The 26,160-nt window shown below is 41.0% G+C and overlaps 1 protein-coding gene across 5 annotated transcripts in view; it reads right to left on the bottom strand.

The window, feature by feature from the left end:
* The window catches only part of USP24 (ubiquitin specific peptidase 24), a 155,658-nt gene that overhangs the window by 49,963 nt on the left and 79,535 nt on the right, over nt 1-26,160 (bottom strand). For all 5 annotated transcript variants that reach the window (XM_070786468.1, XM_070786470.1, XM_019957388.2 and 2 more), the window contains 10 exons: nt 24,480-24,565; nt 24,216-24,309; nt 22,898-23,053; nt 18,563-18,660; nt 15,356-15,451; nt 15,011-15,239; nt 14,173-14,332; nt 13,154-13,309; nt 10,894-10,964; nt 9,850-10,010 (listed from right to left, as the gene is read on the bottom strand). In XM_070786468.1, the coding sequence (XP_070642569.1) occupies nt 9,850-10,010; nt 10,894-10,964; nt 13,154-13,309; nt 14,173-14,332; nt 15,011-15,239; nt 15,356-15,451; nt 18,563-18,660; nt 22,898-23,053; nt 24,216-24,309; nt 24,480-24,565 (1,307 nt within the window). The remainder of the gene's footprint in view (nt 1-9,849; nt 10,011-10,893; nt 10,965-13,153; nt 13,310-14,172; nt 14,333-15,010; nt 15,240-15,355; nt 15,452-18,562; nt 18,661-22,897; nt 23,054-24,215; nt 24,310-24,479; nt 24,566-26,160) is intronic.

Here is a 26,160-nt window from a genome sequence, read left to right as displayed (position 1 = left end):
GAAAAGACCCTGATGCTGGGAGGGACTGGGGGCAGGAGGAGAAGGGGATGACAGAGGATGAGATGGCTGGATGGCATCACCAACTCGATGCACAAGGATTTGGGTGGACTCCAGGAGTTGGTGATGAACAGGCAGGGCTGGTGTGCTGCAATTCATGGGGTCGCAAAGAGCTGGACATGACTGAGCGACTGAACTGAAATGAACTGATGGACAAAATCAGCCTTTAGATAATCTGTTACAACTGGCTCAGACAGTCTATTATGGTAGGGAATATGAGGAAAAGAAAGAAAGGCAGAAAAAGACAAAGAACAGGCGGAAGCCCTCGCAATGGCTATGAGAACCATTCTTAAACAGCCTGAGAAAAATGTCCAGAGGGACCCAGGTGAAAAGGGATGGGCTTGCTATTACTGTGGAAAGGAGGGGCACCACAAGCGGAATTGCCCTCAGGCATCTAAGCCAACCCCAGCTCCATATCCAGTCTGCAAAAGACTACACTGGAAGAGAGACTGCCCCCAGAGGCGTAGGTTTCAGGGGTCGGACTCTCAAGACAATCAGGACTGAAGGTGCCCGTGGGTCCCCACACAAGCTCCCATCCTAATTACACCTGAGGAACCCTGGGTATTAATAACTGTGGGGGGCCAATCCGTCGATTTCCTTTTAGACACTGGGGCAACTTACTCCGTGCTTACTGAAGCCCCTGGCCCACTTTCTTCCCGATTCGCTTCCGTAATGGGACTGTCTGGATGAGCCAAAAGGTATTACTTCAGTGTTTCTATACGTTGTGACTGGGATTCTGTGCTATTTTCACAGGAGTTTCTGATTGTGTCAGAGTCTCCCTCACCCCTTTTGGGGAGGGATACACTGAGCAAGGTCCATGCCTCTGTTTTCATGAATATGGAGCCCTCCATTTCTCTCCCTTTAATTGAACAAAATGTAAATCCTAGAGTATGGGCTGATGGAAAATCTGTGGGTCGAGCACAAAATCCTATTCTTGTCATTGTCAAGCTCAAAGACCCACACTTATTTCCACATAAGAAGCAGTAGCCACTGAAACCTGAGGTTAAGGAAGGGTTAAAACCCATCATTGACAATTTAAAAGGAGCAGGGACTACTAATTCCCTGTAACAGTCCATGCAACACTCCTATTTTGGGTATAAAGAAATCAAATGGTAAATGGAGACTAGTTCAAGATTTATGAATAATATATGAGGCTGTAGTTCCTTTACACCCCGTGGTGCCTAATCCTTATACTCTACTGTCTGAAATTCCTGAAGGAGCCAAATATTTCTCAGTAATTGATTTAAAGGATGCCTTCTATTCAGTGCCTTTGGTGGAGGAAAGTCAATTTCTGTTTGCCTTTGAGGACCCTATACAGCCAGCTTCTCAGTTAACCTGGACAGTTTTGCCCCAGGAATTTCATGACAGTCCTCACTTATTTGGACAAAGTTTGTCACGGGATCTACAAAACTTTAATAGCTCTGAAGCAGTGGTGTTACAATATGTAGATGATATTTTGCTTTGTGCTGAGACAGAGGAAGCTTATTTGAGAGCCTCAGAAGATTTCTTAAACTTTCTGGCAGGCTGCGGTTACAAGGCATCAAGAGAAAAAAGGCTCAGCTTTGTCAACAATCTGCTAGATATCTGGGCCTAATCATATCAGAAGGGACTAGGGCCATAGGCCCTGAGAGAATTAAACCTATACTAAATCATCCCCTACCTATGACTTTAAGACAACTGAGAGGATTTTTGGGAATCACAGGCTACTGTCGAATTTTGATTCTGGGTTATGGGGAACTTGCCTGGCCTTTATATAAACTTATAGTTGAAACTCAGCAGGCCCAAACTGACAAACTGGTTTGGTCTCCAGACACTCAAAAGGCTTTTAAGGTTCTTCAGACTGCTCTCCTGCAAGCTCCCACTCTGAGCTTGCCCACAGGGTCAGAATTTAATTTGTTTTTCACTGAAAGAAAAGGTATGGCCTTGGGAGTTTTGACACAACCCTGAGGGCCTCACCAGCAACCTAATACTTATCTAAGCACAGAATTAGATGTAGTTTCACGTGGGTGGCCCCACTGCCTAAGAGTAATTGGGGCAGCGGCTTTATTAGCACCTGAAGCTTTAAAAATAATTAATGGACAAAACCTTACTGTACTGACTTCTCATGATGTGAGTGGAATCTTAAATTCTAAGATTAATATTTGGATGACAGACAGTAGGCTTCTTAAATATCAGTCATTGTTGTTAGAAGGACCAGTAACTAAGCTTAAAGTCTGTGGAAATTTAAATCCTGCCACTTTCCTTCCTGAGAAGGAAAATAAAACACCTGATCACGACTGTTCCGAATTCCTAACTTTAAACTATGCAGCTCGGAAGAACTAATGGATACCCCATTAGACAATCCTGACATGGAAATATTTAAAGAAGGCAGTTCTTTTGTTCGGGATGGAAAGCCTAAAGCAGGTTACACCGTGGTGACTGCTGAACAGGTTTTAGAAGCAAAATCTCTCCCCCAGGGAACCAGTGCTCGTTAGCGGAGCTTGTGGCTCTGACCCGAGCTCTAGAGTTAAACAGAGGGCAGCGGATAAATATCTGCAGATTCTAAGTATGCTTATTTGACTTTATGTGCTCATGCTGCAATATGGAAAGAGAGAGTTTAAAACAGCAACAGGAGAATCTATTAAACATTTCAGAGAGATCAGATCAAGAGACTTTTAACTGCTATATATTGTCCTAAAGAAGTAGCTGTTATGCATTGCAAAGAACACAACAGAGATGGGAGTAAAGTAGCTGAAGGTAATCAGCTGGCTGACTGTCAAGCCAGAAAAGCGGCACTTTACGAAACCCCTTCACAGACGCCTTTGATCTACACTGAGGAACAATTAGAAAGATACAAGAAAAGAGGAGCAAAGATTACTGATAAAGGGTGGTTACAGTCAGAAGATGGACGATTACTAATTCCTGAAAATGCTCAATGGAAAATTCTTAAGGGTTTACAGCAGAGTTTTCATTTGGGTGCAGAGAGTACTTACCAGATGGCTTCTCGTTTGTTTGAAGGTAAAAATGTAATAAAAGCTTTAAAGATTATCAAAAGGTGTGAGACTTGTCAGAAAAATAACTCAAAAGACTGAAAAGCTAGCAAAATTTGGATTGCAACGAAGTGGAAATTATCCTGGAGAGGACTGGGAAATTGATTTTACTCATATGCCAAAAGCTAATGGGTATTCTTGCTTACAAGTTTGGGTGGATACTTTTACAGGATGGACTGAGGCTTTTCCCTGTCATAGTGAACAGGCTAAGGAGGTTATAAAGATTTTAATCTATGAAATTATCCCCAGGTTTGGGCTACCACGGAGCCTTCAGAGTGACAATGGCTCCGCCTTTAAAGCTGTTGTAACTCAGGGGGTGTCTAAGGCTCTAGGAATAGAATATCACTTACCCTGCTCCTCGAGACCCCAATCCTCAGCAAAGGTTGAAAAAGCTAATGACATTATCAAAAGACATCTGCACAAATTAACTCAAGAGATGCAGGACAATTGGATTAAAGTCCCATCCATAGCTTTAAGGAGGGCTCAAACTGCCCCAAAAAAGGAGGGACTGTCCCCCTTTGAATGTATTTATGGAAGGCCTTTCTTACGCACAGACATTGTTATAGACCTTGAAGACTTGGAATTAACTAGTTACGTAACTCAGCTCTCAGCTTTTCAACAGGCACTAACAGAACTCTGGGAGACGACTCCTGACCCAGCCTCTGAGTCAAGCAAGCCTCTATTTGAGCCAGGAACCGAGGTCCTCATAAAAACATTGGGATCTGGGGTCCAATCCCTCGAGCCCCTCTGGGAATGCCCTTACCAGGTTATTCTTTCTTCTCCCACAGCTGTCAAAGTGCCAGGAATTGATCTGTGGGTACATCACACTCGAGTTAAGAGGTGGCACCCTGACCAGAACTAAGTGACTTCATTTTATGTCTTTACTTTCTATGCTCTGACTTTGTACTTTTCAGATGGGCCTAATAATCTATGTGAGCCTACTTATGCTGACTCCAAAAGTCCAGAGTATGCCATTTGATCCTCAAGACAATACCTTCCTGTCCTGGGCTCATTCCTATGCTGAATTCCACAATCAATCTAACTGTTGGGTCTGTGGAGCACTCCTCTCTTCATCAGTGGAAAACTTTTCATGGTGGACACCTCTTCAAAGAAAAGACTTTCTCCAAGTCTGCAAATACCTTCAACAACAACCGCATGTGATGCCTCTTCTTAAACTGATAACATCTAACAATCCTAAGATGGACTGATGTAACTATGGACATAATATGACTTAATTTTAACTTGCTTTGATGACTATTTTGGCTTGCATCTGGAACTGTGTAATTGGATTTGTTTCTAAACGCATGAAGGCTTTTAGTTACAAATGGTTGTCCAAGCTCCTACGAGTGCCACAGCCTCCTCCAACTATTACTTGGGGCCCCTGGATCAGAGACTCTCAATACAAGGGTTAGGAGAATACGTTGCCTCAACAATTTAGCGACCACGCCCCTAAACAGCAGGAAGTAGTTATGGAATGAAACGATGCCACTTTCCCTTGGCAACATAATTCTCCTAAAAGTAAAGGGGGGAATGAGAGAGTCATTTCCTAGGCAGATTGATAAGAAGACCCAGGAGAGAGGGGTCTGGAATTCTCAAGGAGGAAGAAAGGACAAACTTTTTTTTTTCCCCTCTACTTTCCTTAGGATTATATAACAATAATGTATCCTGCTTGAGGACAGTCTCTGGATTAAACCTTCTGGCTAATCTTGTTATCATAAGATGTAAATTATGGGAGTAGGTCTGGTGAGGTCTTTACAACCTCCAGACATTGTTTTGATTCATTGGAGAGTATATAACTTCACTGCTAACACTAGCAAGGGGGTACTCTTTCTGCCCCCTTCTGATGCCTATGTTAGAAGCTTTCTGTGTTTCCTTTATACTTTAATAAAACTTTATTACACAAATGCCCTGAGCGATCAAGCCTTGTCTCTGGCCCCGGATTGAATTCTTCTCCTCCAGAGGCCAAGAATCCTGGTGTCTTTTCGTGGTTCAGCAACAACCTTTGACTTCTAGAACTAACACCCAAAAAAGATGTTCCTTTCATTATAGGGGACTGGAATGCAAAAGTAGGAAGTCAAGAAACACCTGGAGTAACAGGCAAATTTGGCCTTGGAGTACGGAATGAAGCAGGGCAAAGGCTAATAGAGTTCTGCCAGGAGAATGCACTGGTCATAGCAAACACCCTCTTCCAACAACACAAGAGAAGACTCTACATATGGACATCACTAGATGGCCAACACCAAAATCAGATTGATTATATTCTTTGCAGCCAAAGATGGAGAAGCTCTAAACAGTCAGCAAAAACAAGACCAGGAGCTGACTGTGTCTCAGATCATGAACTCCTTATTGCCAAGTTCAGACTAAAATTGAAGAAAGTGGGGAAAACCACTAGACCATTCAGGTATGATCTAAATCAAATCCCTTATGATTATACAGTGGAAGTGAGAAATAGATTTAAGGGACTAGATCTGATAGAGTGCCTGATGAACTATGGATGGAAGTTCATGACATTGTACAGGAGACAGGGATCAAGACCATCCCCAAGAAAAAGAAATGCAAAAAAGCAAAATGGGTGTCTGAGGAGGCCTTACAAATAGTTGTGAAAAGAAAAGAAGTGAAAAGCAAAGGAAAAATGATATACCCATTTGAATGCAGAGTTCCAAAAATTAGGAAGTAGCGATAAGAAAGCCTTCCTCAGTGATCAGTTCAAAGAAATAGAGGGAAACAATAGAATGGGAAAGACTAGAGATCTCTTCAAGAAAATCAGAGATACCAAGGGAACATTTCATGCAAAGATGGGCTCAATAAAGGACAGAAATGGTATGGACCTAACAGAAGCAGAAGATATTAAGAAGAGGTGGCAAGAATACACAGAAGAACTGTACAAAAAAGATCTTCATGACCCATGATAATCACGATGGTGTGATCACTCACCTAGAGCCAGACACCCTGGAATGTGAAGTCAAGTGGGCTTTATGAAGCATCACTATGAACAAAGCTAGTGGAGGTGACGGAATTCCAATTGAGCTATTTCAAATTCTAAAATATGATGCTGTGAAAGTGCTGCACTCAATACATCAACAAATTTGGAAAACTCAGCAGTGGTCACAGGACCGGAAAAGGTCAGTTTTCATTCCAATCCCAAAGAAAGGCAATGCCAAAGAATGCTCAAACTACCGCACAATTGCACTCATCTCACACGCTAGTAAACTAATGCTCAAAATTCTCCAAGCCAGGCTTCAGCAATATGTAACCGTGATCTTCCAGATGTTCAAGCTGGTTCTTTAGAAAAGGCAGAGGAACCAGAGATCAAATTGCCAACATCCACTAAATCATCGAAAAAGCAAGAGAATTCTAGAAAAACATCTATTTCTGCTTTATTGACTATGCCAAAGCCTTTGACTGTGTGGATCACAATAAAGTGTGGAAAATTCTGAAAGAGATGGGAATACCAGACCACCTGACCTGCCTCTTGGTAAAGTGGAAACAGTGGCTGACTTTACTTTTTAGGGCTATAAAATCAGTGCAGGTGGTAACGGCAGCCATGAAATTAAAAAATGCTTACTCCTTGGAAGGAAAGTTATGACCAACCTAGACAGCATATTAAAAAGCAGACATTACTCTGCCAACAAAGGTCCATCTAATCAAGGCTATGGTTTTTCCAGTAGTCATGTACGGATGTGAGAGTTGGACTATAAAGCTGGGCACTGAAGAATTGATGCTTTTGAACTGTGGTGTTGTAGAAGAGTCTTGAGAATCCCTTGGACTGCAGGGAGACTGGGTGTTCATTGGAAGGGCTGATGTTGAAGCTGAAACTCCAATACTTTGGCCACCTGATGCGAAGAGCTGACTCATTTGAAAACACCCTGATGCTGGGAAAGATTGCAGGCACGAGGAGAAGGGGATGACAGAGAATGAGATGGTTAGGTGGCATCACCAACTCAATGGACTTTAGTTTGGGTGAATTCTGGGAGTTGGTGATGGACAGGGAGGCCTGGCGTGCTGTAATTCATGGGGTCGCAAAGAGTCAGACACGACTGAGTGACTGAAGTGAACTGAACTGATGGTGAATAGATAAACAAAGTATGATATATACAAGAAGGAATTATCATTCAGTGTTGAATAGAAATGAAACCCTCACTCACGCTGTAACATGGATGAACCTTGAAAATATTATGGTAATTGAAATAAGCTAGATAGAAAAGGACAAATATTGTATGGTTTCACTTTTACGAGGTACCTAGAATAGTCAAATTTATAGAGATAGAAAGTAAACTGGTAGTTGCCGGTGCCTGGAGGGAGGAGGGAAACGAATGAGGTATTCTTGTTTAATGGGAGAAGAATTTCAGTTTGAGATGATGGAAAAATTCTGGAAACAGACAGTGGTGATGGTTACACAAAAATGTGTATGTACTTAATTTCACTAAGTTACACCCCTAAAACTGATATAATTGCAAATTTTATGTTATGCATATTCTACCACAGTAAAAGAAAAAAAAAATCTAGCAAATCTAAAAAAAAAAATCATCTACAAGATTGTCTCTGAGGTGTCTCATCATGTCCTTTGTCCATTTTTCTATTTGGCTGTTGGTCTTTTGTGATTTATAATATCTCTTCATATGTATTATCAAAATTAGCTGCTGTCTGTCACATATGTTGTAAGTCTGTATAGTTAGTTTAACTGACTTTTGACTCAGGTATACTTTTTTTCATAGATATTTTCTGGAATCAAATTTACCAGTCTTGCATTTACTGATTTCTTACTGGGTACAGACTTGCAGTTTAGAACGCTAAAGAGCTTGGCTGCACAGCAAGGTGAATACACTCAATGTTACTGACTGTTCAGTTAAAAATCGTTAAAATGTTAAACGTTATGTTATGGATCTTCTTGACCCAGGGACTGAGCATGGGTCTCCCACACTGCAGGCAGATTTTTTACTACCTGTGCCACCAGGGAAGCCCCTGTGTATATTTTACTACACTGAAAAAAAAAGACCAAGTTTGGTATTTGGAGCTCTTGTTGCTATTTAGTCACTCAGTTGGGCCCAACTCTCTGCAACCCGTGGACTGCAACATGCCAGGCGTCCTTGTGCTTCACTAGCTCCCAGAGTTTGCTCAAACTCATGTCCATTGAGCCAGTGATGCCTTCCAATCATCTCATCCTCTGTTGCCCCCTTCTCCTCTTGCCCTCAATCTTGCCCAGCATCAGCATCTTTTCCAATGAATAAGCTTTTCAGATCAGGTGGCCAAAGTATTGGAGTTTCAGCATCAGTCCTGCCAACGAATATTCAGGGTTGATTTCCTTTAGGATTGACTGGTTTGATCTCCTTGCTGTCCAAGGGACTCTCAAGAGTCTTCTCTAACAGCACAGTTCAAAAATGTCAGTTCTTCGGTGCTCAGCTTTCTTTATAGTCCAACTCTCCATACATGACTACTGGAAAAACTATAGCTTTGACCAGATGGGCTTTTGTGGGCAAACTGATGTCTCTGCTTTTTAAATACACTGTCTAGGTTTGTCATAGCTTTTCTTCCAAGGAGCAAATGTATTTTAATTTCATGGCTACAATCACCATCCACAGTGATTTTGGTGCCCCAAAATAAAGTCTGTCACTGTTTCCATTGTTTCCCCATCTATTTGCCATGAAGCGATGGGACCAGATGCCATGATCTTAGTTTTTTGAATGCTGTTTTAAGCCAGCTTTTTCACTCTCCTCTTTCACCTTCATCAAGGGACTCTTTAGATCCTCTGCTTTCTGCCATTAGGATGGTGTCATCTGCATATCCAAAGTTATTAATATTTCTCTGGGCAATCTTGATTCCAGCTTAAGCTTCACCCAGCCCAGCATGTGAAAACAAGTTGTACTGTGCCACTTCAGCATTCTTGCCTTGAGAACCCCATGAACAGTATGAAAAGGCAAAGAGATACAACACTGAAAGACGAACCCCACAGGACAGTAGGTGTCCAGTATGATACTGGAGAAGAACAGAGAAACAGATCCAGAAAGAATGAAGAGGCTGAGCTGAAGTGGAAGTGACACCCAATTGTGGATGTGTCTGGTGGTATTTGGAGTAGCTCTAACATTTCTACTAAGGGCTCTAATTTACAAAGCATATACAAAGGAAAATATATACTGATTTCACAAATCTCTGTGGTGTCTTCTAAGCCCCAGAGCAAGGGCTTGCTGATAAAGCTGAGCTGGAAATGTGGCTTAAACTTGAGGTCCATGTGGGATTCCTGACCTCCCAGGCTGAGCCTACACTGGGGCACCCCTGTAGGCAGGCTTGCCTCAGGAGGTAAGATGGGTTAGGCAGAATCGTTTTACTCAAGTCTCTGAACCTGGACCACAAGCCTCCTTCCATGTCCAGGATGTATAAACCCAAGAAAAAGCTAGAAGGATACCCTAGTACCTCTAGACATGGAGTTATAAAGTATGCTAAAAATGTGATGTACAGGTGTGAACTCTTTACGCAGTGATCTGGCTCAAATAATGCAGTTTCTCAACCACCAGGTGAGTCTTCTTTTTGGGGTAGGTGGAGATAGAAGCTGGGGTGGTGGAGAGAAAGAAAGCCTGGTATTATTTCTTCTAACTCTTTGGTCCTAAATGGGAGGAAAACCTGAGATGCCTTCTTTCAAGGTATACATGCTGGAAGAGAGAAGGAGAGATTCTGTCATCTCAGTCATGCACTGTGGCCTGTAGGGGAGCAGTACACAAATCATTACTCCCTCTCTGTATGACGTGAACGTTTTCATCTTATTACATACCTCTGATTGACTCCTCGCATGATACTGGTTGGGGACCAGAGAGGCAGCTGAGCAGTGAGAATCACACCCAGCAGAAACTGGTTTGGCTTCTGCACATCTGGGTGGGCTGAAGTATCTGTCTGACTCAGAGTATACAGCTGATCGCAGGCAACACGGCGAATCTGAAATCACATTTTTAGTGGCCAAGGATGTACATCAATAAACACATAGACTGCTTAAAAAATGAATTTCCTCCAAAGTCCATACTCTGAACGATGCTATAAGGGTGTGAGCATTTCAGTCAGTAAAGTTTACATTGAATAAACTAGGGCTAATTTAAATCAAGTGTGGTCTGGGTACTGATTTCCCAAATTATTCTAGTAGTGGATTCTACTCAGATGGTAAAGAATCTGCCTACAATGCGGGAGACCTGGGTTTGATCCCTGGTTGGGAAGATCCCCTGGAGGAGGGCATAGCAAGTCACTCCTGTATTCTTGTCTGGAAAATCCCTATGGACAGAGAAGCCTGGCGGGCTACAGCCCATGGAGCTGCCAAGAGTCAGACATGACTGAGTGTCTAAGCACAGCACATTCTACTCTAATCAACAGGCTTATAATTTTAAATGAAAATTAGAAACAAACAAACAAACAAACAAACCTCTTCTTCATGTGTCTCAAAGTTAATTTTCAAGGTTATGTACGAAAATGAGAATTCTAAGACCTAATGAAAGTTCACGGCTTGAAGTTGGTCTTTCTTGATTTGGGCCAACAAGTTAATGTTTAATGTTGGCTGACTTGGCCAGCTATGGATATTGAACACTGTAAGATTTTGTTTGTTATAAATAAATGCAAGTTAATCATAGCACTAGTATCTTAACTTCCGGTGAAACACAGACAAGGAAGGAAGGTGCGAGTCTAAACGGTCACTGTCATAATGGTCTGCAGCGCTCTATGTGACTCCCCAGGAGGACTAACACCACTCCCTCTACAGTCCCCACACTGCCTCAGGCATCCAGGAGCCCAGGCAGAGCAAGACCAAAGGGCTTTTGTATAAAGTGAGCCTTACCTCAGCACTTGGTGATCCAAGCAGAATATCAATGATAAAATCGGCAACACAGGGCAAGTTGTAGAAAGAGGCTGATGGTAAGAATAAGGAGAATGGGGGCAGGGGAGGAAACTAAGTTAGGAAATGCATTTTCAAAATTTCAGAAGTTTTGAATAATTTCTTACCCTTAACTATCGTAGACATCATCTCTTCTTCCACACAAAATCAAATTCAGTACCTCCATAACTGCCCCCATGAGCGCCTAAGGCGCTCAAGAGCAGGACTGTCCAAGTAATCGTTGTACCCTCACTTTTTCCCACAATGTCTTGTGCTTACTAGTGACAGAACAAATATGTGTTGCTTTGATAAACTATCAATACCTCTGAACTATAAAATGTACTCTACAATAAACTTACAAATGATAAAAAAGCTTGAAGTTATTTTTCTCATCCTGATTACTTCTGTAATCAAACAATTGTAGGAAAATGAACTAAAAGTATGGCTTATGCTTAATAGTATTTCACAGTGACTTAAGACTTCTCATATATAAGCCTTTAAAAGCAAATCTGACCAAAGTAAATCATTTTTGATACTGTACTGTCAAATTTTTGATACTTCACTGTCCCATAAACATGTAACTTTTTCTGTATGTTTATCTTGATATCTTATATGATAAATTTGGATGTTATACCGAATAATACATAATGATCACCAATTCTACGTAACAGGCAGTCTGAACCAGTAATAATAGTAATGAATTGGGCTCCATGTATTGGTACAATTTTTAAAAGTCAAGTCATTAAGACTGCATCCCTGAATAAGTATTTATTGAGGGCCTACTACACACCCCACAGTGTTTGGGTGTTAAGGAGTCATTAGGAAACACATGGGACAAAAGTCTCTGTTCTTACGGAGCTTACCATCTAGGTGGGGAAGGGGATAATGACAATAAACATGATAAGCAGAGAAATTTTACTGTATGCTGTACAGTGATAAGTGATAGAGAAAAAAACAACAACAGAGTTTACAGGTGAATGCTGGTAGAGGTGAGGACTGTGATTTCTCTAAAAAAAGGTGGGGGAAGTGGGAATAGCTAGTGCAAGGGCCCTGAGGCAGGCATGTGCCTGAGTGTCAGCGAACAGCTAGGAAGCCAGGGTGGCTGAAGCATGGTGGGTGAGGCAGGGAGTGCAAGAGGTGAAGGCACACAGGCATCACGGGCGTGGATGGTGCCAGGCCTGGAAGGCCTTAGGGAAGATGTGGCTTTCACTCAGTGTGAACGGAGGCCGCTGCAAGGCTGTAGATAGAGGAGTGATACGATCTGACTTACATTTTAGCGGGTCCACTCTGGTTACTGTGTGGAGAATAAACTGCAAGGGTAGAAGCAGGGAGATTAGTCAGGGCACTGCTGCTATAATCAGGGTAAGAGATGATGGAGGAGCAGAGGGTACCAACAGCAAAGGTGGGCTAAGGGGTGGAATCCCCTTAATCCAGCAAAGGTGGAGTCTGAAGAAGGATGTGTTGGCAGATTAGAAGTAGGATGTAAAGAAAGGAATCCTGGAGTAGGAGGACTCCAAGAACGAAAATGCTACGAATTAAGATGGGCAATCTCTTGGGTGGTGTGGGCCAGACCAGTGTTCAGTTCTGGACATGTTAAGTTCAGGAAGTCTACTATATCTAAGTAGAGATGTCAGGGGAGGGGCCCAGGTCACAGAGCCAAATTTAAGTGTTACCGACACATATAGGGAATTTAAGGCTGTGAACGTGGATGTGATTATGTGAATGGGTGATTATGAGAATGAGTGTAGGCAGAGGAAAAAAAGTGTCCAGGGACTGAGCCCTGGGGAATCTAATGCTAAAAATATGTTTAGCAATAGCCCCAGTTTGTCAAAACCAACAATAAAGATAAAAGGACAAATCTTAAGTTTCATAATTTTTAATACTGGAGTCGTTATCAGTTTAGGGATTGATATATAATTCTACTTCTATAGCTTATGACCGACAACTTTGGCTTGTTTTAATTCCTCCAACAGATGGTAAGCTCTCCTGGACAGCAGACATACTGCCTTTGTAACATCAACTGTGGAACCGTGTATACAGAGGTGCTCAATAAATACTTGTTCAGAATTAAGTACTCTAGCACTATTCTTACCTATTCCATATGCCAACTTTCCCCTTTTCCATTTCTATTAATATGACCTTATCTATGAAGGGATATAAATAATTCCCAACAGAAACCTGGCCGTTTCCTAAAACACGAGTGGCAAGCAGGCCTCCTGCATACCCAGCTGTTGGCTCCGAAGCTGCAGGCAGGTGACAAGTAGAGACAAAGCCTCTCCGGCAATCAGGGAGTCTTTGGTGGACACGGACTGTTGTCGTACACAGATGCCTGCGTGCAAGGCCACTGGGTCCCCTTCACTTCCAGAGCTGCAATTGCTTCCTGGAAACATACAAAACGGAAGGTTACTGAAGGGTTACTGGGGATCCCACAGGACCCTTGGGATTAAAACCCTTTAATGTGTCCATAATCCTCAAGTGAAGGTAAAGAGTTCAAGAAGACACTTTGGTCTAAGAAACAAGAGAGAATTAATCATTTACTTTGACCCCCACTGCTTTCTTTGTACTTAAAACACATTTGGAAGCGCTGAAAAATACATTTACGATGAAAAACTAGTTTCAGGTGCCAGAAGCAAAAACAGTGCGATTTTGGAGGCATGTGGGAGTCTTTCTGGGTTATTAGAAATGCTCCTTATCTTAATCTAATGGGTTATACTTATGTAAAAACCCTAAAACTCCTGTACATTCAACATTTCTGCACTTTACTGTATGTCGTACAGTTTAAAAGCTCTATTATTAGTGAGTTATATACACAGCAGGGAAACCAAATAAAGCTGAGAAATAAAGCTATTTATAAAGGCCTAACAGAAAATAACAGGCCAAACCAAGAAAATGATTTTTCCAGGTAAATATTCTAGATAAATTTTTATTACAGCTGTAATTATTGGCCTCATGACACTTTCATACTCAGCAAGCTAAAACTCTGCTTGGTTTTTCTATTTATTTTGCATTTATAAACTTTTTTCTTAGTATGACATATATAAATGAAGGATGTATATACATACATGCAAACTTGAATATGCATAAATCTTGAGGGTTTATTTAGCTGGATGAATTTCTGTTCATGCTCAAAAGCAAGAGAAAAGGCTTTCTCCTTTCTGTGACCCTGAATAACCTATACAAAGATGATTTTTATAGCTACTTCCTGTTCAATATTCTAATTATTTTATCCTTCTTAATCAGTACCTGAACTGCTGAGTCTGTTTCGAATTCCAGCAGGAAACAGAGAATTACTTTCTTTAATTGGTTGGCTACTCCCAACGAGGTCGAGCCGTCCTGCGGCTGCAGCCCATGACAGTCGCATGAAACAGGCCACAGTAGATGTGAAATCACCGACTTCCATTGTCTAAGGAAGCAAGAAAGTGCTGTGAGTACTTGGACATGTCCCACTGACTTCAATAACCTCCTCTTGGTCTCAGTTTGCAGGCTCATTTCCCTCCAACATCATCTACAAGACAGACAGCCTTTTTCATGCTTCTGTACCGTTCAAAGACTTACAACTGCCTCTCTGCTACTACAACACAGAGACCCTGCTGTCCAGGTTCTGGCTTCAAATCACCCATTTTGCTGTCACCATGTCCCCTCTTCCACACACAGCATCCGCTCTATGTGAACCACCATGTGGCCTCCTACACAGGCTTCTTTTCTAATAGCTCCCACCTTCCCCTTTACCTGAACAACTTTCCTCTCTCTAAATGAATCCATGGATATGGAATCCCTACCTATTCTTAAAGGCTTAGTCCCTCCTACATGGAATCCTTGTGACAGCCGCATGTGAAGATGACTATTCCATTCCACTTAAGCCCTGTAGAATGTCTTGCTTTGGTAGTCTTCTTACAACAATTGATGTTTTCCACCTGAATTACAGTGAATTCTACACTAGTTGATCTCTTTCTTACTTCCTGTACGCTCCTTGAGGATGATACTCACATCAATAATTTTTATATCTGCATAGGCCCTCCCCACCAGTGGTGCCTTCTGGAAAGAAGGCCCTTGGGACTTCTTGAACAAACAAGTCACTTACTTGTATTGCGACTCGTGCAGCAGGAATGATCTCCTCAACTCTGATGGAAGACCGGTCAGACACTGACAGCTGTCGGTAGGATGACTTCTCTGGGGTGCCACATAAGGACATCTGCCTGCTCGTCTGCCGGCTGACATTTCGGAATGGGCGAGAAGCAAGTGCTTCTATGCCGTCTTTGGTGAGGTCTTCATCCAATAAGGTTGGCAATGTTTGTCCCACGAGTAAAAATCTTAAAAGGAAATAAGCTAGGCTAAGCCAAGATCATTTCATACTATGTTTAAAGGATGACATCTGGAAGAAAGAGTCAAGAATAGCCATCTGAGAGTAATCAATAGATTTACGTACCTTGCCAGTTGTAGACAGATGGAATAAACGCCTTGCCTTGTTTCATAGTCTACTTCTGATGGGATGGAATCCCTCTGCATGACATTTACAACCAAACTTCAAAAAAAAAAAGAAAAAAGAAAAGGCAGGATATTTAAGACTTCTGTTTCTTCCACAGGTAATTTTCTATAAGTAGTTTGAAAGTGAAAGTGAAGTCACTCAGTTGTGTCCCACTCTTTGCAACCCCATGGACTATAGCCTATCAGGCTCCTCCGTCCATGGGATTTTCCAGGCAAGAGTGCTGGAGTGGATTGCCATTTCCTTCTCCAGGGGATCTTTCCAACCTACGAATCGAACCCAGGTCTCCCACATTGTAGGCAGATGCTTTACCATCTGAGCCACCAGGGAAGCTCTCCATATAAGTAGTTTAATACTTATCAATTACTTAAAATTCTTACATGATCCTTACATATAAATGGATCACACAGATTCCTATCACAACGATTTCTTATAGTACATATAACCTTCCTGGTTCAGAATTAAAATTAGACTCCTTTCTTAGCCAAAAAATAACCAATACAGAGTGTTTAGATAGTTTGCCTTCTCACTAACTTGAATGAGTTCCCCAATCAACTGCTATGTTGGTATTAGAAGAGCTATCAATTCAAAAGTATATCCAGAATTGGTGTATTCTACAAAGCTTGTTTTCACATCTATCACCTACATTGCTATAAAAGCTTCCCAACTCTTCTTCTTGCTTCTACTCTTGAAGCTTCACCTCCAAAATCTATTCTCAAAAGATCAACCAGAATGATCCCTTAAAAATGGAGGTTACCATGGGATTCCTCTGGACAAAATCCTCCCATGGTTTCCTATTTCCTTCACAGTAGCCTGTAAAATCCTGCATACCCTGACCTCTGGTATCTCTGTAACCTCATGCCCCCTACCCTTCTCCCCTCACTCAGCCCCAACCACACTAGCCCCCTGCTGGCTTTACAGACACCAGGTCGACCCTCACAGGGGCTTGCGTTGGATGCTCCTCTGGACAGCTTTCCCCAGCATCTCCAGATCTTGCTCCCTCACCTCCTTTGGGTCATTGTAAAATATCCCCCCATCAGTGCAGTGTTCTCTGATCACTCCACTGAACAAACCCTTGCCCTACCCACCCGCTCTTCTTTGTCTTATTTTTCTCTACAGCTTTTATCACCACCTGACATACACTTTTCCTTCTTTGTTGTCTTCCCTTCTAGACTACCATCTTCACAAGGACATGGATTATTATCGATACACTGCTCTGTTTCTAGTACTTAGAACGATGCCTAGCATGTGCACTGACACTCAGAAATAAGCCAGAATTAAAATGCCTGTGTTAGCATAGCTCTGTAATTGGCTGATGATCTGAAATGAGTTTTCACCCTCTATTTCCACTTCTGTTTCTAGTCCCCTTGATCTCCGCAAGGTCTCACCCAAGCTCTCTTCCCTGAAGGCCTCCAACAGAATTCCTTCAATTACCCTCTGCTCAAAATTCAAGCTGGTTTTCACTCTTTTCTTTCCCAAAGGAGACGGCATGCCTACTTTCTTTATGGAACATATCTTCCAACTGCAGTGGAACTTAGCCCCATTGGTTGATCACCCCCTTTTATTCTTTTCTTTTTCATTGGCCCCTTTTAGTCAGCTCACAATGAGAACCAAGGCTTCTCCAAGTTAAAATCAAAACAGAAAAGCAAACTTTCTCTTCAGTTATCCTATCCTTCAAACTTTGGTCACCTCCTTTTCTCTCACTCATACAATAGAGATTTCTACTTACTGATTCTGCTTCCCAGCCTTACACTTGCCAGGGTCTCAGGCTGCAAGGCTTTCCTTATACACGACGCCTCCTTGAACATCCAGTGCCATTCTCCACTTCTCTCAAGAGCATCATGTCCAAACCATCCCCTTCATGTGACTCACAGAGATCTTTTGCACAATCAAACTCACTTCTCTTGACTTTCTCAGTTTCTTCCATCTTATCTTCATTCCCCATATGGACTAAAGAGTTATTATCATTCACTCATTCTCCCAAGCTAGAAATCATAGGGCCATTTTTAAAAAGTTTCCTACTCTATATCTGTGCTTCCCAGGTGGTTCAGTGGTAAAGAATCCACCTGCCAATGCAGAAGACACAGGTTTGATCCCTGCATTGGGAAGATCCACTGGAGAAGGAAATGGCAACCCACTCCAGTATATTATTGCCTGGGAAATCCTATGGCCAGAGGAGCCTGATAAGCTATAGTCCAAGGAGTTGCAAAAGTTAGACATGACTTAGAGACTAAACAGCAACAACAATCTTGCATCTAATCATAAAGACTTTTCTATTTCATCTTATAAATGTCCCTCTACCACTGTCCCACATTTAGAACCTGTCATCTCTTCTCTGGAACACTGTAACATTTCTTACAGTTCTCCCTGCCTCTAGTCTCTTCCACCTGCAGTCATCTTTTCTACTGCAGTCAGAGTAACTGTTCTAGCTAACTCCTGGCTTAGACACCTCCTGTTTCAATATGACCCCCTATTCACAATCTCTCTCCTTTACCCTTTGCTCTGGTCTCACCAGGCAACTGTAGTTCCCAAGACAGTCCTGTGCCGTCCATGCTCTCACTCATCCCCACCCCTCCTCTGGCTGAGAATGTCCTTCCCTCCTTGATTACCTAGAAAGCGGTGACTCATCTCTGCTTCCAGCTCACATGTCACTTTCTGGGAAGCATCTCCTAATCTTATTACCCCAAGCAAACCTTACCATTTTAACCACTGCTTTCTTCCCCACTTCATCCCACAAAGCACCTTTTATAAGCCTGTTTCAATACCTGCAATAACTGTTTGTTATTCTTTAAGATAACATCTTCCCCCAGCGCTAATGCGTTGCACAACACAGATTACTAAGAATCAGATCCACCTTATCTCAAACTGATGTGGGAGTGACCAGAAACAGCACAGTCTCATCTCCTCTTGAGAATTTCCCCCACTCCCAAAGGGGAAAGACATATGCTTCTGTCAGTTTTCCAAATAATCAAAAGTCATTAAAACATTTAAAAATATTCTAAAGACAGAAACATCATTCCTTCTTATTACAACTCCCATAATACTTTAAATCATGCCTTGTAGGCATAAATAAGGCCCGGCAGGAGAAATTAACTAAAATAACTCTATTCATTTTCTGCAATTCATATAATACAATATTGAAACTCTAACCTCAAACCTCCTGCTTTGAGGAAGTTCTCACAAAATGATTTTGCACAATTTCTTGCCATGTCATCATCAGCTGTTGGCATGAGTTTGGAGCTTAGAACCTTGGAAAAAAGATAAAGCATAATTAATCATCCCAACATTTCCAGTAGAAATTATTCCTTTTTACCAAGTAAAGCAATCAGACAACTTGAGTCAGAATCTCTTTAACTGCTGCTCTTTCTACCTCCAATAGTATAAGGAGGCTGATGTTTCACAAATAGTTCCATTTACTTAGCATGAAAAATCTTTCTGTTTTTAGAGAGCTAGTATGCTCCTCTTTCATGAAACCAGCAAATGTGAATGTCTCAGGCTCCAGACTTGCCTAAGAGCAGGTAACATTATGTGTTATGTGGATATGTTCTAGAAAAAGTATATAAACCGAAGTTTTATAACAGTCCATTTATTATAAATGCTGGATGAGTTTCCTGATAATGATTCTAACTCCTATTTACTGAGCAACTGTCTACAAGGTACTAGGCATAAGATGAAGTACTTAATTTGCTCTATCTCTTAATTTCACTCTGTAAGGCATAGGTATTTTATTCTACAGGGAAAGACTGAGACCTGAGAGGTTATGTGACCTCCCACCTGTGGTCACACAGTTAGAATTTGAGTCTAGATGGGTCTCACTCTAACATCCATGCCCTTTTTATGACACTGTAGTATCCACCTAAAGGAAACTATTTTCACATAAATAATCAACCTGCAGTATGAGACTACAAATTTAGCTCACATCCTAGTTTTACCACCGACTAGTTGAGAGATCTCACATACGTAATTTGCCTTTTTGCCTCAGTTTTCTCATTGGGTAAATGACAGTAATTACCTTTCCCAGAGTATTGTTTGTAAGTAAGATAACACAAACTTAAGGTGCTTAGTATAAGCACTGGCACAAGACAAGTGCCCAGGAAACAACTGCTTATTTAGTTATGACTTAAATTTTTTAAAGCTCATAGCCTCAGTTTTCCCAAGGTTTTAATCTAGATGTAATTCAAGATCCTTTCTTTATTAAAAAAAAATCTGCTTCTATGAACTTATTAGTAATTTTAGGAGCTTAGATTCTTAATGTGATATTTTTGTCTAAAGATGCTTTCTTCCTAAGTTGCCCTTCAGGAAACTGGTTTGCCAGCTTCAGATCACAAGCATCATTCAGGAGAATGGGAACCTTCTGCTATCCTAACCCTTTCTAAGTGTTGACAGCCACAGGCACACACTCCCCATGCTTAATGGACAACAATTTAGTGAGGGTGAAAGATTTTCCCAAAGGAATGGGTACTTGGAATATCCACTCTGAATTTCCCTAGAAGCCAAACATACGTTAAAGATTGAAATGCAAGGACATGAACCTTTCAGGTAACAGTAAAAAGAAGTGCTTTGGGGGTGTTATGGTTTCTACATTTTTTACAGAGCAAAAGGCAACCTATCAGAGGAATTACCAGTTAATCTGAAGTTCTAAAATGAGACTGGGGATGATTTTACAGTCCTTTGGCTCTAAGGTAATGCAATCTAAGTAGCTGATGACAAACCACACCCACTGCTGGGTCATTCTGATTTTCAGGGTGCTCTCAAACGTGGGTGTTAAGATTTATACCTTAACTTTCTGAGACAATCATTTAAAAGCAAATAACAAATCTGGCAGCAATGCAAGATACAAATTTTATAAGACTGAATTAGCCAAAAATTTCTAGGTAATTTTCTGTTTTGGAATATTGTATGTATTTTTAAATGTTCACAAGAAATGAGGTCATACTTTATTTTTAAAATACATGCTAAATATTTTTTCCTTTTGGACCCAACAAACATTTTCACAAGAAAAATTATCTTAAGGCAACTATGAAACATTATCACAGCTCCACCATACAAACATATAAATAATGAGTTAAGCACAAAAATGAGTGAATATGACTTTATACTCCAAATTAGACTGTCAGATGAAATAAAACTTTGAAAACATGCCTGAGTAGGTATCTTCTTGCCAATTATGACCTTTGTTGTGATTCAAAACCTACTGAAGACAAATGGTAATTTGATAATTAAGGTTGCTCGGGCACTGATCTGGATACCTTAATAAACAATTAACTAAATAGAACAATTTAAGGTAAAACAAAATCATTCAGGGCTTTATATTCCCTAGAACCTTACGTGCCCTGAGGGTCTGGCAAAGCAGGGCAGTTTCCACCTCCACAGTGCTTTGCTACGGTTCTGATTTTAGGACTCAGCCTATCAAGCCTCTCCTACGTCTAACTCATAAGAACCTGGAGCAATTATCACACCTTTTCAACTCTGTGGTAGTTAAAACTACCATAATGATTTGTAGACAGTAAATAATTAGTAAAGTTTAGTGAACTGAATCTACTAATTTAAAGCTACTGTTAGGAAGGAGGGCAATAAAAATATTCTTTTGGTCAAATACTTTTAATAAAATAGCTTTCTTTCTAAAAACACCCTAAAATAATAATGTTAAATGTGTTTCCTGAGAAACTACTTATAAAGCTTCATTAATGGCAACAAATTGCAACAGCTTTTTTAAAAAGTTAGGATGCATTTAGTAACAAGGCTGAGGATTAAAAACTGATGTTATAAACACTTGCAAAACTTCCAGAGGAAGTTAATTACACATTTTTATACATTCAGATCAGATCAGATCAGATCAGTCGCGTCCGACTCTTTTCGACCCCATGAATCTCAGCACGCCAGGCCTCCCTGTCCCTCACCAACTCCCAGAGTTCACTCAGACTCACGTCCATCGAGTCAGTGATGCCAACCAGCCATCTCATCCTCGTCGTCCCCTTCTCCTCCTGCCCCCAATCCCTCCCAGCATCAGAGTCTTTTCCAATGAGTCAACTCTTCACATCAGGTGGCCAAAGTACTGGAGCTTCAGCTTTAGCATCATTCCTTCCAAAGAAATCCCAGGGCTGATCTCCTTCAGAATGGATGCGCTGGATCTCCTTGCAGTCCAAGGGACTCTCAAGAGTCTTCTCCAACACCACAGTTCAAAAGCATCAATTCTTCAGCGCTCAGCCTTCTTCACAGTCCAACTCTCACATCCATACATGACCACTGGAAAAACCATAGCCTTGACTAGACGAACCTTTGTTGGCAAAGTAATGTCTCTGCTTTTGAATATGCTATCTAGGTGGGTCATAACTTTCCTTCCAAGCAGTAAGCGTCTTTTAATTTCATGGCTGCAGTCACCATCTGCACTGATTTTGGAGCCCAGAAAAATAAAGTCTGACACTGTTTCCACTGTTTCCCCATCTATTTCCCATGAAGTGAAGGGACCAGATGCCATGAATTTCGTTTTCTGAATGTTGAGCTTTAAGCCAACTTTTTCACTCTCCACTTTCACTTTCATCAAGAGGCTTTTTAGTTCCTCTTCACTTTATGTCATAAGGGTGGTGTCATCTGCATATCTGAGGTTATTGATATTTCTCCCGGCAATCTTGATTCCAGCTTGTGTTTCTTCCAGTCCAGCGTTTCTCATGATGTACTCTGCATAGAAGTTAAATAAACAGGGTGACAATATACAGCCTTGACGTACTCCTTTTCCTATTTGGAACCAGTCTGTTGTTCCATGTCCAGTTCTAACTGTTCCTTCCTGACCTGCATACAAATTTCTCAAGAGGCAGGTCAGGTGATCTGGTATTCCCATCTCTTTCAGAATTTTCCACAGTTTATTGTGATCCACACAGTCAAAGGCTTTGGCATAGTCAATAAAGCAGAAATAGATGTTTTTCTGGAACTCTCTTGCTTTTTCGATGATCCAGTGGACGTTGGCAATTTGATCTCTGGTTCCTCTGCCTTTTCTAAAACCAGCTTGAACATATGGAAGTTCACGGATCACATATTGCTGAAGCCTGGCTTGGAGAATTTTGAGCATTACTTTACTAGCGTGTGAGATGAGTGCAATTGTATGGTAGTTTGAGCATTCTTTGGCATTGCCTTTCTTTGGGATTGGAATGAAAACTGACCTTTTCCAGTCCTGAGGCCACTGCTGAGTTTTCCAAATTTGCTGGCATATTGAGTGCAGCACTTTCACAGCATCATCTTTCAGGATTTGGAATAGCTCAACTGGAATTCCATCACCTCCACTAGCTAATTATTTATTTACATGCTATTTTACAAGTATAACAATGTACATAGGTATAAGTTGGGGGGAAAAAAGAGCATTTTCAAAGTCCAAAACAATAAAACACTTCAATTTATAGTCTATTTAGTTATTTCTGAGATCTGTAAGCATGAATCTTCAGACCAAAATGAATCTGTTCAAATTAAATAAAAAAAAATGAGGTTTCTTACTTCTAAGTTGTAGAGCACTCTGAAGGTGGACATTCCTGGAGCGAAAGATCGAAATAGACTTTCTAAAATTGAACTGGCGCTTGGCTGATGCTGCTGCTTAGAAGACAGGGATGGAGACTTTGAAGACTGAGAACTTGTTTCAGACAGTAATGTTTTCTAAGTTTAAAATAATGAAAAAGGACACAAATGAAGGAGAAACATTATCACTATATATTCTAATATTGTTTTCCACTTTAATATACTCAAATCATCGACATTTTCTAAAAAAATTAATCTCAAGGCCACATCACTCTTCAATTATTAACGAAGCACTGAACTCCATCACACAGACCGTCAGTGGTCAACAGCATTCCATTCTACAGGAATGCCTCTGGGATTGTATTCTAAGCAATACTGGTGAGGCCATCCTAATTTATTTCCAGGTTTTTAAACTTTGTACTACTGAACCCTGATAATTAAATTATAAGATTGCAGAGTAGTAGTTTTTGAGAATTTTGGGTGGGGAGAAGGAAATGGCAACCCACTCCAGTGTTCTTGTCTGGAGAATCCCAGTGACAGAGGAGCCTGTTGGGCTGCCGTCTATGGGGTCGCACAGAGTCGGACATGACTGATGCGACTTAGCGGCAGCAGCAGCAGTTCTAGTAATATAGTTTACAATTACATTAGTTCTCTTCTCCCTCAAATTAATAAATAAGGTATATGTGATAAGGTTCTGACCTGATCTAAATAATAATCACTGAAATACAAAATTTATAGCTTAGTTTTAACAACTGTGTTCTAAATGAATTTATTCTGAAAATACAATTAAACAATATTATAAATAAAACATTTTTAGTATAAACTCTTAAGGAACAAGATTATAAAAATTAAACAAAAGGAACTAAATACCAACTGTGAAAAAATTAAGTGATAACCCATTTATGCAAACAACTCAAACATATGCAACAACCACATTCAGAGAGGCATCATGACAGAAGAAAAACATCACAGTTGAATGAGCACTGGAGTCTGACCCTAGATGAGACACTTCATTACTCTGGGTTTAGGTTTCCTCGTATAAAACATGAAGGAGGTAGAAGCAGATGACATTAAAGGTTCTTCCAGTTCCAAAATTTGATGTCATTATTGACTACAGATAATTTAAAAGTCATGATGAAGTTCAGATTTCCATTTAGAGCAAAGGTATTTTTCTAAAGAAAAAAATCTGTTATGGGAAAGATGGGATCACATGACCTTTACGTGATGCTATGCTGCATTTTTACTGAATCATGATATAAAATTTCCATGCCTGTTAAATAACTATCCAAGATACTCATACCTTTCTTCCTAAAGAATCAAGTTGATCAAGGGCTTCCTGAATGGCTGGATCAGTAGGTATCAAGAGCAGAAGCTTTCGTACTCGTAGAGTTATCCTGAAATTTTTCAAATGTGAAATTTTTTTCTTAAGAGCCACAGTTTCAAATAAAAAATAGTCAAATTTAGTAGGGGATGTGGAGTGATATACATATTAAGAGAACATTTATTTGGTTCCCTAACTTTAATAGCTTGCTCTCTTGCAAGCTTCACAAACATTTCTATTTACCTTGGCTCCTCTAGATTGGCCAGCTGGTAAAGCATGTCAAATACATTACATACAAGCGCCATCACCACACCAGGGAGGGATTTCTCCTGAGGGAAAAAGCAAAATAGAGATACAAACTTACAAAAGAATTTTCTCCTTTTCTAATCAAAGGTACAAACAATAAAATGACTGGTTCTTAAAGACTGGCTACTGCAAAACTTGGGGCTTCCCTGGTGACACAGTGGTAAAGAATCTGCCTGCAATGCAGGAGATGCAAATTCAACCCCTGGGTCAGAAGATCCTCTGGAGAAGGGAATGGCTAACCACTCCAGTATTCTTGCCTGGAGAATACCACGGACAGAGGAGCCTGGTGGCCTACAGTCCGTAAGATTGCAACGACTGGACATGACTGAGTGACTAATGCTTTCACTTTGACTTCTCTGTCTTAATACTGCTCTGAGTAGGATTTCACTCTTAAATTCTTACTACATGAAGAATATGCCTGGAACGCAGGAGACCGCGGTTTAATTCCTGGGTCAGGAAGATCCGCTGGAGAAGGGTTAGGCTACCCATTCCAGAATACCTGGGCTTCCCTTGTGGCTCAGCTGGTAAAGAATCCGCCTGTAATGCGTAACACTGTACAGGAGGTGGTGACCAAAACCATCCCCAAGGAAAAGAAATGTAAGAAGGCAAAGTGCTTATCTGAGGAGGTCTTACAAACAGATGAGAAAAGAGAAGTGAAAGGTAAAGGAGATGGGGAAAGATAAACCCCAACTGACTGCAGAGTTCCAGAGAAGAGCAGGGAAAGGTAAAAGAGCCTTCGCAAGTAAACAATGCAAAGAAATAGAGGAAAACAGAATGGGAAAGACCAGAGATCTCTTTAAGAAAACTGGAGATACCAAGGGGACATTTCATGCAAAGATGAGCTCAATAAAGGACAAAAACAGAAAGAACCTAACAGAAGTAGAAGAGATTAAGAAAAGGTGGCAAGGATGGAAGAACTGTCCAAAAACCTCTTAATGACCCAGATAACCACGATGGTGTGGTCACTCACCTAGAGCCAGACATCCTGGAGCGTGAAGTCAAGTAGGCCTTAGGAAGCATTACAACAAACCAAGCTAGTGGAGGTGATGGAATTCCAGCTGAGCTATTTCAAACCCTGAAAGATGCTGCTGCTAAAGTGCTGCACTCATTATGCCAGCAAATTTGGAAAACTCAGCAGTGGCCACAGGACTGGAAAAGGTCAGTTTTCATTCCAATCCCAAAGAAAGGCAATGCCAAAGAATGTTCAAATTATTGTACAATTGTACACATTTAAAATGTCAGCAAGATATGCTCAAAATCCTTCAAGCTTAGGCTTCAGCAGTATGGGAATAGGGAATTTCCAGAAGTACAAGCTGGATTTAGAAAAAGCAGGAACCTGAGATCAAATTGCCAACACATGCTGGATCACAGAAAAAGCAAGGAATTCCAAAAAAACATCTACTTCTGCTTCATTGACTATGATAAAGCCTTGACTGTGTGGATCATAACAAACTGTGGAATACTGTTAATGAGATGGGAATACCAGACCACCTGACCTGCCTCCTGAGAACATGTATGCAGGACAAGAGGAAACAGAACTAGACACTGAAAAATGGACTGGTTCAAAATTGGGAAAGGAGTACGTCAAGGCTGTACATTGTCATTCTGCTTATTTAAC

The sequence above is a fragment of the Bos indicus genome, chromosome 3, assembly GCF_029378745.1.
Source record: "Bos indicus isolate NIAB-ARS_2022 breed Sahiwal x Tharparkar chromosome 3, NIAB-ARS_B.indTharparkar_mat_pri_1.0, whole genome shotgun sequence".
Classification (NCBI taxonomy): Eukaryota; Metazoa; Chordata; class Mammalia; order Artiodactyla; family Bovidae; genus Bos; species Bos indicus.
The sequence above is the reverse complement of the archived record's forward strand: the minus strand, read 5'-3'. Positions and strand labels throughout refer to the sequence as shown.